At 33.4% G+C, this 14800-nt stretch overlaps 1 protein-coding gene across 2 annotated transcripts in view; it reads left to right on the top strand.

The window, feature by feature from the left end:
- The window catches only part of Hsd17b4 (hydroxysteroid 17-beta dehydrogenase 4), an 89284-nt gene extending 75872 nt beyond the window's left edge, over positions 1-13412 (top strand). For both annotated transcript variants that reach the window (XM_026379489.2, XM_026379488.2), the window contains 4 exons: positions 572-658; positions 1678-1816; positions 9141-9268; positions 13006-13412. In XM_026379489.2, coding sequence (XP_026235274.2) covers positions 572-658; positions 1678-1816; positions 9141-9268; positions 13006-13095 — 444 coding nt within the window. In that variant the 3' untranslated portion in view covers positions 13096-13412. The remainder of the gene's footprint in view (positions 1-571; positions 659-1677; positions 1817-9140; positions 9269-13005) is intronic.
- Positions 13413-14800: the final 1388 nt, after the last annotated feature.

Here is a 14800-nt window from a genome sequence, read left to right as displayed (position 1 = left end):
AATAATTTGAAAGGAAGAATTAAAATTCCTTTAATGACTGTTTTGGCCAAAGGCTAGACGTTTAGTTTATGCAGTGTGTACTTGTTATCTAAAAGTTCAAACTAGAATTAATACTTTTAAAAAGACCACTATGATCTGTTTCTAGCTATTTTTATTCCATATTAACAGAACAAATGTATTCTGAGTATACTGTATGTGGACATTGTACTCTGTCTTTTACTCTTCAGGAATATGGCACTTTTTACTCCGGCTTTCCGTGTGTTCCGGGGGGAAAAAATCTCAAAATACCAACTTCCAGGCTGCACTTCAAACCAATTTAAATAGGTCCCATCCCCCAAACTACCAGTTTATAGTTGTTTTTTTAAAGGTCTCCACAGCAGCGTTAATAACAATTATATTAAAATCAGAAGAACTTCAGATTTATTCATCTTGTCATTTATTAATTTTTATCACATGAAACAAAATTACAAATTTCTTTTAAATGACATAGCATTTTAAAATGAAATTTTATTTGCATCGAAATCAGTGGAATGAACTTCCTCCTGTCCTGTTTGTTTTTTACCCTTATAAGGTCCAAGAAACTGGAGACATTGTCATTTCAAATGCATATGTGGATCTTGTGCCCAAATCAGATATTTCAGCTAAGACACCCTCTGAGGTAGGTTATAAAAACTGGTATATAAATCACTGACTTATTTATGAATTTTGGTTAAGATCAACTTAAGAATGTTCAGTGTATCTTAGAAAATTAAGAGGTATAAAAAGATAATTATTAAAGGACACCAATTCAAACCTGGAATAAGGAATATTTTGGTAACTTACAAATTTTTAAAAACATTTTTGTTTGTAGGTTATTGTTATCTTTCAAGATAATTTTCTTAGTTAACAAATCAGTTGTTTGAGAAAATATTTGAGAAAAATATGTATTTTTTTATTTGTATGCAAGTATGAAAACAATAGCATTTTTTAATTAAAAAATTTGTATTCTCTGAGATTTGATTAAAATACTTATATTTTGTCTCTAAAATATTAATTTGATAATATTGAGATTTTTATATACTATGATCTTTAATTTTTTTGTCATAAACTGACTGAAAATTAAAATCTCAGGAATTATCCAAGATCAAAAACTTATGAAGCTGGGTGTAATGGCACACGCCTGTGATCCCAGTGACTCCGGAGGCTGAGGCAGGAGGATTGAGAGTTCAAATCCAACCTCAGCAGCTTAGCAAGGCCCTAAGCAAGTCAGCAAGACCCTATCTAATAAAAAAGAGCTGGGGAAATGACTTGGTGGTTAAGCGCTCCTGGGTTCAATACCTGGTGCCTAAAACAAAACTCAGAAGCTTTAGAGCTTCTGAGTTTAGTCATCATGTAATTTAGTCCCATTTTATAAAGATCAGACCACAGAAGTTGATTGCCTTTCTGGACAATTGGACATATATCATCCAGTTCCTAGTTTTCTTTAAAAATATTATGTTTGAATGCTGATAAAATTAGAATCTTGTTAAAAGAACTAAGGTTTTGGGTGACATGAGTGTCAAAGAAGCCTACTATGAAAAAAAAAATTGTTTTACCTGCAGTTTTTAAAATCAATTTTATACCACACATATATTTGTAATCATTTTTGTGTTTGTTATTTTTACAGAACTTTTAAAATAAATTTTCTCCTTTTGTTAGGGTGGCGAGCTTCAAAGTACTCTTGTGTTTGAGGAAATAGGTCGGCGCCTTAAGGAAGTTGGGCGTGAGGTGGTAAAGAAAGTAAAAGCTGTGTTTGAGTGGCATATCACTAAAGGTGGAGACATTGCAGCTAAGTGGAGTAAGTCATATCCCCGACTTTATAATTTTCCGAGGTAACTCTTCATAAATAAAATACCCTTGTCATAGAGATAGTCTTTTTGAAGGTAAGTAATTCCTACATCTTAAGGTTTGTAAGATAACAATAAAAACATTTATTTTGAGGATTTCATTATAATACCTAGAATTAGTACAGTTGGTACTTCCATATATATAGGTTCCACATCCAAGGATTTTTATCAGCCACAGATTGAAAATGCAGTTAGGGTTGTGTTGCTTGCATCTATACTAAACATCTAAGGAATAATGACAAGGAAAAACATAAACAACTATTTACATTGGATTGGGTGCTGTAAATAATCTAGAGATGATATATGGGAACATGTGCATAGGATATATGGAAATTCAACACCCTTTTATGGGGGGTGAGGGTGTACCAGGGGTGCTTAACCACTAGTCATATCCACAACTCTTTTAAATCTAGAGACAGGGTCTAAGTTGCTGAGACTGGCTTTGAATTCAGGATCCTCCTGCCTCAGCCTCCTGAGCTACTGGGATTACAAGCATGTGCCACCATGCCTGGCTGTACCTTTTTATATAAGGGGCTTGAGCATCCTTGGGTTTTGATATTCAAGGGATGTCCTGGAACTAATACTAAGGGACTAGTATACTTATACAGTAGCTGTATGCTTCCTTAATTTTCAACCTCCTTTAGTCAAATGAAGTAATTTTAAGCCATTATATTTGATAATTTTAAAATTGTTTTATTTATCTCAAAACAATAATTTGAATTATTTCCATTATTGGCATAAGATCATAACTATTTTCTTGGTATGTAAAGATTATAATCCTATGTTACTATTTGTTTAGGGAAATTATCTATTAGAGTGGCACATTAGAAATATAAACAGTTAAATCAATTTGATGCAGAAAGAAAACAATTATATATATTTTATTAGTATGGAGGTCCAAAAAGACCCTGGTACCATTTTATAAAGTGAAATTAGAGGATAAAATGATCACAGGAAAAATTTTTACCACGTCTTTTGCATCTGTTGTGTGACTTTACTTATATGTTTTAGAGTATTTTAACCTCTAGGGTTGTTAAAGAAATATGATATGCCAGTGAATACTCACTGAAACTTTGATTTCTCATGCTTTTCTACCTGAAAGTCCCAAAGGACAGGATTCTTTCACTATTAGTCAAGCAGCGCTGGTCCCCTGAACCTATCTATTAATAGAAGAAAAGCAGCACAGTATCCAAAGTAGTTTTTAACTCAAAGCTTTTTCCTTTCATAATTGTGAGACACAGTGAGATCCCATGTAGTTGAGATTGGCTAGGAGCCTCTGGAATGACATGGAACTCCTGGAGGGGGTCTGTGATTGGCTTATACTCCAGGACCATCTAAAATTTTAGACCTGACTCAAATCTGATTCTAACTCTTCCTTGGGACAGTGTATAAGTATAGAATACCATGTTGGTACCTCAATGCAAGCTCTGTAGGCTGTGTTTTTGACACCCTACAATTGGTAGAAAGAAACATCTTTTCACTTGTCATTTGTACACCCTGTACCTAATGTACCTGTTTTACAGAAAAAAATGTTTTGGATTTTTACAGAGCATACACTAATATGACAATTTCTATTTTATTCTAAGATTGTTCTTTAAAGGTACCCATTTAATTGCCTTGAAAATTAAATTATTTTATTACTCATTGCAACTGAAGAATCACTATAAGTGCTTAGAACAAAAATTAAAACATTTTTTTGCATCTGTTATGCGACTTTACTTATGTTTTAGAGTATTTTAACCTCTGAAATATTTAAATCAACTGAAATATTTTGAAGTTCTGTCCAATTGGTTTTGGTTAAATATAAATAATTCTTTTAAATATAGTGTTTGCTATTCTTTTTAAGCAGCATATGTTCATTATATAGGACTTCATATAAATTGGTATGAAAAAGAAAGTAAGGACATACACTTACAATATCCACATTTCACCTTTTGAATATTTTTGTTCTTCTGAAAGTCATTTGTGCTTACAGGAGGTTAATTCAGAAAGGAGATAAAAGAGGACAAAAATGTTATGTGTATTTATTTCTCCTAATTATTTTTCAAAGTATCTAATTTTTTGAAATAACTTCATAGATTAACAGTGTATACATAGATGCCATCATTATAATTCTTTTTTCCTTCTTCCATGTTGGAATTCAATGTTTCACTATGGATGAAAGTATGTTAGAAAGAGTTAGAAAACACTGGTGGTTCACTTTAGACAAATGATAATTTTCTGTAATATGTTGATAATACATAAGATTCTCCACTTTTTTTTGGTGATACTTTATTCACAGACAATATTAGAAAATGCTCTTACATTTAAAAATTACCTTTAGGTAATCTAGGAAAAGCCCTTCCCCTATATGATTTCACTGGGAATATTGGAATTTTGTTAATTGTTAATTATTGATGCCATATAGTTTTTTTTCGCATCTCCTCTTTGGGTTCTTATTTATCAAAGCCAAAAATCAAATCGATCTTAAAACTTTGAAAAACATTCACCCATTTATTTGATAGCCAGCATCTTTGGGCAATGTGTGTGTTTGGGGAAGTCTTTTCAAACTAAATAAGTCTAAGTCTAGAGAGAATTAGAAAGTTCTGGTGTTACCTGGACTTATGTTGGTTTTGATTATGGAGGAGGGGGATTATTAGCTGTTCTTGGGGAGGATTTTTTTCTCTGTGGCCTATAGTTCATTGCTACATAGCAGGAGGGTTGCCTGGGTGAGGGCAGTGTGGCCTTTGTCTTGCAAAGCTGAGATAATCCAGAGTCCTTCCTCTTCTCTATGGGCCAAAAGGGCAGATCTGAGAGGTGTAGAAAGTCAGAGAAGGCCTCAATGAGGGGCTTTTGGAAAGGAAGTCATATCTCACTTGCACCAGGGGCCAATTTTTTGATCATAAGTATAGATTTAGAATTGATTAATAAAAGCATTATTCATAGGTGGTGCTTCCCTAAGTAACTAGAGGTTACTAGAGGTCACACAAGGAAAAACACAACTCATAATTGTGTTTCACCTTCCACTTGATCTTGTGCTTAACTCAGAAAAGGCTATGATTTAATCTTTTTCTAGCTTTTAGTACTGTAACACATATTAGCCTAACAACATGTTTTAATAAGACTAAAAGCCATGAAGAAAACAGTTCAAAGGCAGCCATTCTATCTAAAGTACCAAGATTGTATGCCTTACCTTCTATTAAAATAGGTCTATTGTAAGGATAGTGACATTTTTTTTAATATGAGTGAAATATATAGTAACATAGGGTGCCATTGAAACATTTTATATATAAGATTTTTAAAAAATTTTTTTTAGTTGTAGATGAACAAGGTATCTTCAGTTTTTTTTTAATGTGGTGCTGAGAATTGAACCCAATGCCTCACATGTGTTAGGCAAGCACCACTGAGCCACAACCCAAGCCCCTAAATTATATATTATGGTATTTATTATTACTAATTTCTAAAATCAACCAAAATTGTCCTAGTGAATTCTGTTCTGTTGTTCTGTGCAACAGTAAAACTTTAGAGGAAATGAAAGATGAAAGACTCAGAGCTCACACAGTAAGGTAAAAGAATAAGACTCTACTTACAACTGTGCTCCTGAAAATTAAAACATAGTTACTCTGATCTGAAACTTTAAAAACTCCAAAACTCTGAAAATGGAAAGTTTTTTTCCCCTCCATTTTTCTGCTGGCACAGCATAACTTGAACTTCTATGTTATTTCTTTTATTTAACTCACCTAAGGTGAATTAGTCAAGAGTAGAAATAATTTCTTCATAGAAAAGAATTCCAAAGGTACAACACTATAATATGTAGATATTATGTATCATATTTTGTGTATCAGTTTTTTCCTAAAATTTGAAAAATTCTGAATTCTAAAACATATCCAGTTGGAGGCATTCAGATAAGGTACTTTTATATAAATAATTCTCATGGAACATATGGGAAGAGACAAGGAGAAAGTGTCTTTAGCTTTCAGAGAATGGGAGATTTGATTCAGTCAACAAGTATTTGTGTATTTCACTGTGTGCCAAATTCTTTATGAGGTCGGGTACCATAAACATAAAAAGACCGCCCCAAGACTAATTATTAGAAACTGTGTCAGAAAAATTGAAATAGCAGGGTCAAGTAAACAAGGATTGTTGGATTGCAGAGAAAAGGAATAAAGACCTAAATAAAATAATAGGGAGGAGAAGACCTATGTGAAATATTAACTAAGAATTGATTTGTTGGCTACTAGTAATGTCTGAAAAAGAGGAACAAGAATCTAAATTAATGCTGTGTGTTTGAGGTTGTTGACTATTACTAGAATTGCAAAATGGAAAAAGAAGAGAGAGTTTGGGGAGAAAAGACAATGAGCTGTGATATCCAAACTAGAGTCAGCTAAGAGTAGAACTAGATTGTGGGCACTGGTGTTTAGGTGTAAGTTCACAGCTGGAGGCTGAGAGTTGGAAACCGTGTTCAAGGAATTACTAGTTGGAAATGAGAACATTAGTTTTGCTATCTTGCTTAATGGCATACAGGAAGAAAATAGAGGGAAAATCTGGGTTGGTACTGGAGATTTGTTGTTCCTGTTCACTTTATAGAACAGTGGCTCTCATGTTTCCATTTGTCACTAAACAAGATAAACTTAGAATTTGATACACAAATAACAATCCCATGCTTTCTAATAGAAAAATATTTGTTGAGTATATCCAATATCTGTAGAATAGCCATACTACTGAAACTTTTTGCAAAGATTTATTTTCATGTGCTAAAGATAGTGTTGCTGAGCAAAATATGATTTGTTTTCTTTAGAATAATCAGCTTAAACCAGTTGGTATTGAGGAATTTAGTTGTTTTCCTACTGGATTTAAACTTTGCTTCCTTTCATATATTTGTAATCTTTTCCACTGTAGGAATATAGTGGAATTTATATTTAGATAGCAGGATTATACAAATACTATTTATTTTTGCTTAAATATTATTTGGTAAGTACTGAGTTTTTAAAAAAATTATATACTGTAATTGTATAGGGGTAAGTCTAATAACTGGAGTAAACCCAGACATTTATTATGTATAATTAATTATTCAGTGTTTATTATAGTGACTAGATGAAGATATCCTTTGAATGAGAACTGGTGAATATAATCATTCTTGAGGATAGCATTTGAGCATCAGAACACACAGCTTCCTGGTTTGGTGTTCATCTTCTAACAGTCAAAGCAGATCATCCTTTAGGGTTTCTTGACTTGAATATAAACTAAAATTTAAGAATGTTTGTTCAAATTTTGGATTGATATTCAGAAAAGTATCTCATGCATTTAAAGAAAAAAGTCTTTGGAAAGAAAATTGGAGAGATATCCAAGGTCTCTATTTCCCTAGCAACGGTGACTGTTTCTCCCTTACCATTGGCACCTCCTGATTCTATGCCCATGTGCATTTACTATTCAAAAGTACACATAAGAGCATCTTTTATAAACCACTTAAAATAATTATGGCTTTCCATCTTCTGTGTGACTTGTTTATCTTAATATCTTTTTGTAACTTTTTGTTTAACATTTGTAAAACATTTAAAATAAATTTACCACTAAAAGAAAGTAAGTGCAATCAGTTTCTTCATTTCTACTATAAGATTAACCCTGACCTCACAGGTACCTGTAAATTCAAGGTGATTGTGTTAGATTATTCTTCTGTATGAACCATGTTGTAGACCATGACCAGAGCCACTGTGGAATTAGTTGTTCCATTCCTGTATTCTTGCAGGAACTAGTCCTTTGTTAGTCTTTTATCAGCATTAGTTATTAGCTTTCTTGCTGTATGTATATACATGTGTCTGTATAACCAATGTGATTCTGCAACTTGTACACTTGGAAAAATGAGAAATTATACCCCATTTGATTCAATGTATGATATGTCAAAATCATTGTATTGTCATGAGCAACTAATAAAAAAATAAAAGAAAAAGAAAAGTTTTATCATTAACAAAAGTCTTAGCTACAAAGCAGCAGGTAAAACAGCCTAAGTGAGTGAGAGGGCAAGTGGACAGGTAAGAACTGTAATTAACAAAGCCTCACTCCTGTACTGTAGCATTAAGATATGTGGTGTCCAGCTTTATCCTTGAGAGAGAGATGTATATCTATACCTCTGTTTATCTAGCAGTATATATACTGTGGGCCTTAGCCTTACTTGTGCAGAATTAAAACCATCAAAGTCTTTCTTTTCATTCTCTCCCACTCCATGCCCTCTATTTTAAACTATACAGGTATATACATTAGAATATATTTTCACAGAAGTGTCATTAAGAACAGAGCCTTTGCTCTTCATATTATACTTGTAGTACCTCATAGTTCCTGACCCATAAGAAACTTAGTGAAGTGAGTGAAGTATGCAAAGTGAAATGGTGACCCTGCTTTGCCATTTCCCCTTCCCAAGGTAACAGTTATCCCCCCCCCTTTTTTAAGCGTAGTTAGCAAAATTTCCTCTGTGCACTATTGGTGTTATGTAATTTTCTCTTTGGAGCAGGGCTTGCTAACCAAAATATAGTAATTAAGCATTTATAGCTTTTCCCAGACTGTTAAGTCAGGAATTTTGTATTACTCTCTAGGAAGAGAGATGCAATTGTAGCTCCCCCACTGGAGCAAGAGGCGGTGTGTTCATAGGTTGAAGCTGAATGAGTGGAATTAGTTTTCCTGTATGTATGGTTTGGATCATACAAGACAGCTTAAACTTTCTAAGGTATAACTTGGTATAATGCTCTATAAATGTTGAGGTAAGTTTTTAAATAATTACCCAGTCTATTTCTGGGACAGTTAATCCTTGTGTCAAAAAGGTCTTTTTTTTTTTTTTTTTTTTTTTTAAGGAAGAGAATAATTTAAAAACTCAAATTATAAATAAGTGATAATTAGAGTATTTTTCAAATCTATTTTTATTATTTTACTATTTATATGTGAAATCTTTAATGAATTCAAGTACTTGAAAGGTGACTAGATTGTGTCCCACAGTCCCCGCAGTTAGGAACTATTCTGAAATTTAAGTTTTCTCCATTTCTTACCGTAGTCTTTTTGAACTTAAAGGCCTTAATTATATATATTCCAACTACTTTTATTCCTTAGAATATCTTACTCTACATTAGTTCATAAAAAAATGCATCTAAGAAAGGATTTTCTAAGTGACAGATAATATGTAATCTATTGACAGAATAAGTACCACATTAGCTTGGAAACTCTAAAAATTGTTTGCATTTGGCTAGCTACTTATACCCTCATTTGTGAAGAAAAATGTGATACATATTGGTTTCTTCCTGTTTTTCCCAGCAATTGACCTGAAAAATGAATCTGGAAAAGTATACAAAGGCCCTGCAAAAGGCTGTGCTGATACGACTATCATAATTTCAGATGATGATTTCATGCAGGTAGTTCTGGGCAAGCTTGACCCTCAGAAGGTAATGTTCTCAAATTTTTCATTTATTCATCATTATTCCTTCTTGTTTGACAATTATAGTTTTTGAGCTGATTTCCAAATTGCTTCAAACAAATCTGAAGGAAACACAGTTGGTACCAGTATTCTGGAAGACAAGTCATTTGTAATTTTAAATAGAGTTTCAGTTGACATTTTTTAAAATTGAAATTTTGGGTGATATTCCTTATCATATAGTAAAACAAAGATTAAACCATAGCTAGACTTTTAAATCTCTCATGTCATTAGTTCAGAGGTAAAACCCATGGATAAAGAAAATGTGGTATTCAATGGAATATTACTCAGCTTTAAAGAAGAGTGAAATTATGGCATTTGCCAGTAATTGGTTGGAGTTGGAGAATATCATGTTAATCGAAATAAGCCAATCCCACAAAACCAAATTCACAATAAGGCGGGGGGGGGCCCTGGGGAAGAATAGTGTTACCTTAGATTAGGTAGAGGGAAGTGATGGGAGGGAAAAGGAGGGGATGTGGAAATAGGAAAGATAGTGGAAAGAAACAGATATTATTACTTCATGTATATATGTGACTACATGACCAATATGATTCTGCAACATAAACATTCAAAAATGAGAAATTATATCCCATGTATAATATACATGACAGTATATCAAAGTGCATAAATGCATTATAACTAATTAAAACAAATTAAATTCCTAAAATTTAAAAAATGATATTAGCAAATACTACATAAAATTAGATACTCATTCTTGGTAATGCTTAGAATCAGAAAATTTTGGAATATTTGCATAAATTCACTAGTTGAGCATCTCATCCAAAAATCTGAAATATTGCAAGATCTGAAACTTTGAGTGTTGACATGTAGCTCAAAGATGTTTAAGATTTCAGCCGGGTGTGGTGATACATGCCTGTAATGCTGCTGGCCTAGAGGCTGAGGCAGGAGAAGCGCAAGTTCAAAGCCAAGCCTCAGCAACTTAGTGAGACCCTGTCTTAAAGGAAAAAAAAAAAAAAGAGGCTGGGGATATGGATCAGTGGTTAAGCACCTCTGGGTTCAGTCCACTTTACCACCCCCTCTGTGCTCCCCACCACCCCCAAATGTTTTGGATTTCAGATTTTTGGATTAGGTATGATTGATCTGGGTAAGGTTAAGAATTTCTTCAAAACTAGAGATAGGATCTTTCAACATAACAGTCAATATATTACTCAAGGTGAAACATTTAGAGACCTTTCAGTGGAAAGTAGAAAGTCATTAAGGCAAGAGTGTCTTCTCTGACCATTAGTTAATATTCTGAAACTTTTGGCCACTGTGTGCACGCACGCACGCACACACACACACACAGAGGATTAGCCATGGCAGTTTGAATAGAGGAGAAAATTTTGTTATTTTCAATTCATGATTATGTAACTAGAAACTGCAAGAGAATTAACTGATTCTTAGAATGAAGAGGTTCAAACAAATGATTGAATAAATAATTAATAGGAAATAGTTTTCACATAGCAGCAAAACAGACTGTTTATAATCATAACATATAGTACAGAATAGCAGTGACTAACTGTATAAGCAAAGCATAATGCTTATTTGAAAAAAAAAAAAAACTACGTTGCTTTGTAAGGAACAGAGTAGTTTGACTAGCTGAGAATATATTCTTATTTTCCAGAATATAAGGACTAATTTGAAAAGAATTAGGAAATACAGTTGTTCACAATTTGGTTTTCAGCATCATATAGAGTGAATCTTGGCTCTATCACTTAATCTTAGGGTCTCAAAAATGAGTATGATAATTGTAATGATCCCCAAGTATTGTTTTTGAGAACTAAATCCAATAATATAAATGAAGAGCTTAGTATAGTTTTTGGCATTGAGTGCTCTGTTAATTCCTTTCCAGGAATTTATATGGTACCTAATCTGTCTCAGATTCTAGTTAGCAGTGAATAAGGCAGTGCTTCTACCATGGGGAGCTTAGTTCTGGAGCACTAATAGAAAATAAATAGAATCTTTTATATAAAGAAAAATAAGGCAGAGTAATGGGTGGAGCAGTGGTTGGCAAACTTCCCGTGTGTCTCATAGTGTTAGGTTGTACATTTTAGGAGTAAGATGGTTGTTTTATTCAGCTTTTTTTGCTGCTGTGACTAACAGACCTGATCAGAATAATTTTAAAGGAGAAGTTTATTTGGGGACTCAACAGTTGCTGAGGTCTAAGGTATAGACAGCTGACTCCATTTTTCTGGGCTCAAGGTAAGGCAAGACATTATGGCAGAAAAGTATGGCAGATGGAAGCAGCTTACATGGTGATCAGGAAGCAGAGAGATGGGTCTCTTCTTGCCAGTTACAAATATATAACCCAAAGCCACACCCCAATTCCTGCCTACTTATCCTTACCCTACCATTCAGTTACCACTCAATTAATTCCTATCAGGAATTCACTGATTGGCTAAGGCTCTCATAACCCAATATTGTCTTCTCAAGCTTTTTGCATTGGTTTGTACATGAACTTTTGGGGACACATCTAAACCATAACCATGGTCTCAGTTGTAGCTATTCAGCTGTCATTGTAGTATTAATGTGGAAACAATTGGGAGTGTCTATGTTCCGATAAAACTATTTCCAAAAACAAGTAGCAGATTAGGTCTGGCCCTCAGGCCTTAGTTTGACATACCTTGGATTAGAGTATGACAAGGTAGGGGGATTATTTTAGATAAGTCTTATTAATCAGGCTGTTTTGGACAAACTTAAGAAAAAGCAATGACCCATGAAACTGAAGAAAAAAAGTTATTTTTAAAATTATTTTGTTATTTAAAAGTCTTTGAACTTGTTTTTTTTTCATCTTTTAAATGGGGATGAGAACTTTTAATGTACCTACCTCAAATTGGTGGTTGTGTATCTTAAGTGAGATTGTATTTGTGGATCTGCTTTATAATGCTAAACATGTATAAATATTTCTATTTTTTAAGTTAGCTAAAAAACTAATAGCTTCTTTTTCAGTTCACATTTCATATATTCTCAAGCTATAAAGACTGATTATTTTTATTTTATGGTAGGGAATTTATACTGAGGGACAACTTAAGTTACCCAAACAAGTTTCTGTATCATCTCAGATAAAGGCCAAATGGGAACTTTTTCTTAGCATGCCAGCCTTTTGCTTGGTAATGATGAGCTCAATACATTCTTACCACATATAGACATTAACCTAAGCATTTCACACTTTATTTCTCTTACACAACAGAGTTGTGTTATTTAGGTACTGTTGCCTTGATTTTTTTTTTTTTTAAATAGCTGGGAGACTGTAGCTCAGAAATACTAAGTTCACCTTGCTATTAAGTGCCAGATCCTGGATTTTAACTGGTGCTCTGGTGTTGGAGCCATGATGTGTTCACCACAGAGCTACACTATCTTATTTTGTCATTGTATGGCTATTTCATTAAGATATAGCAAATCTCTTTAATCTGCTTTTAAAGTTCTGAATTGATATAAATATTATCCTTAATAAAATATTCATCTCCACATGTAGGAGCAGAGCAAAACCAGTTATAAGTGTGGGTTGTGATAGGTCTGGGAGTACTGTTTCTTCATATAAATTATTCCATCTTTTCTAAAATACATAGGAGTCTTTGTAAGATAAAAGTTGCCTTTGTTGTCCAGAATTTTTAATAATTGTATTCAGTCTGAACAGTCATCTTTTTTAAAAAATGGGCAAATGTAACATGATAACAGTTGACATCTCTTTTCCTCTCTCCTTCCTAGGCATTCTTTAGTGGCCGACTGAAGGCCAGAGGGAACATCATGCTGAGCCAGAAACTCCAGATGATTCTTAAAGACTATGCCAAGCTCTGAGGGGCATACTGCATTAGTAATAAAAATAGAATAATTAGATACTTTCTTCATTCAAGTATTATTTGATTATTCTGCAAAAATGATCAAAACTAAGATATGGAAGATGCTTAACATTTTCAGATTTTCAATTTCTACTAATTTTGCATATATTATTTTTACAAGGAACAATAAGCTAGCTTATAATTATCTTTCTGTTCTTCGAACTGTATCTTCATAATAAAAAGAATTTCACTCAAGTCCATTTTCTTTAGAATTTGGGATAGCATTTATAAGTTGAAAGAAATAATTAAGTGAATAAAAGCTACTTTGATATCTTTTACACTTATTTTCTGTTCTCTAATTTATTGATACTCTTATATGTACTTATTTCTCACTGTTTGCTATATAACATTGTTACGTTTTTAGACAAGGGAAAAGTCTGTGCTCCCAAGTAGTTTTTTTCTCACCTTTCCTTTGCTGGAAATTGTGTACTTTCTCATACTGTTTGTAAATCTAGCAAGGATATAGCTTTCTTACTTAATCAATAGTCTTAACAAGTGCTGTCATGACTTTTCCCATTTCCCTCAGATGAGGTGTTTGGGAAATGTTCCTTTGATGGATTGTCTACAGAAATGACCATCAACAAATGGAATACTCAGGTCAGTTATGAAGTAAGTCTCTTTTATGCATCATGAGAAGCACATGTGGATTGCTATTACAGGTAAGGTTCTCTGGGAAGCAGATTGGGATGGAGATTCATGGGCAGAAAGCTGATTTGGGCATGCCTTTAGGATCCTCAACTGTTAGGGGAAGCAAAGGAAGCAGGGCTTGATGCAAAGGAAGTTAGGCTGTGGTATAATTACCACAAGACCTCAACTGATCTTTTGGGGACCTCTGAAGTTGGGGCGGCCCTTCAGCATTGTCCTGTAACTAGGTATTGTTTATGGTCTACTCTACAAAGGGACCTTGACCTTACACAGAGTAATTCCTGGAGTAGGCATATATTCAGTTGATAATCTTTCTTGCAGGTGGATGAATATGTTCTTCAATCTTGATGGGGATTTGGGGAGCTCACCATAGCTCTTTGCTTCAGGGAAAAAGAATATAGACTGAGGGAATTCTTGAGTTAGGGATTAGGGGAGAAGGTCTTAGAAATTAGAAATTGTAGGTAGAACAGTGATGGAGCATAGAATATCCTTATTAGTGATTTATTGAATAGGTTAAGTAGAAGGCATAAGAAGAAAAGCTACATATTTAGCAGTTATCCCTTGGTCTAATTTCTCTATAGCATTATGAAATTGACCTAAGTTCAAAATGATCTACTGTTCTTCCAAGTGAATTTTAAAACAGCAGTTACAGTCTTATTATGTTGTTTTTTTTATTGTATTAAACAACTCTTTCTATTGAGCTTGGAAAAGCTTGGTGTCCCAATAGAAATGTAATCAAAATTAATCACTATAAATTAATGAAAGTGTTGGTATATGTACCTTAAATGCTCAAACTGACATTAAGTTTTATCTTTTCCCTCTTTGTCAATCTTAAAGGTTGGAGAGCTACTTATATTCAGATTTTTGCAGCTAATTATTAGTCTTAATGCTGTTTAACTTTTTAAATATTTAATATTGTTGATGTACCATCCTGACTTCTTTTACTATCCAATGAGAAGTATATTAACTTCTTAAATGGACCAGTCTGACTTCTATGTCTTTTGACTTCCTTTGTCAAC

This window comes from Urocitellus parryii, chromosome 1 (assembly GCF_045843805.1).
Source record: "Urocitellus parryii isolate mUroPar1 chromosome 1, mUroPar1.hap1, whole genome shotgun sequence".
Taxonomy (NCBI): Eukaryota; Metazoa; Chordata; class Mammalia; order Rodentia; family Sciuridae; genus Urocitellus; species Urocitellus parryii.
This window is presented reverse-complemented; position numbering and strand designations above follow the sequence as displayed.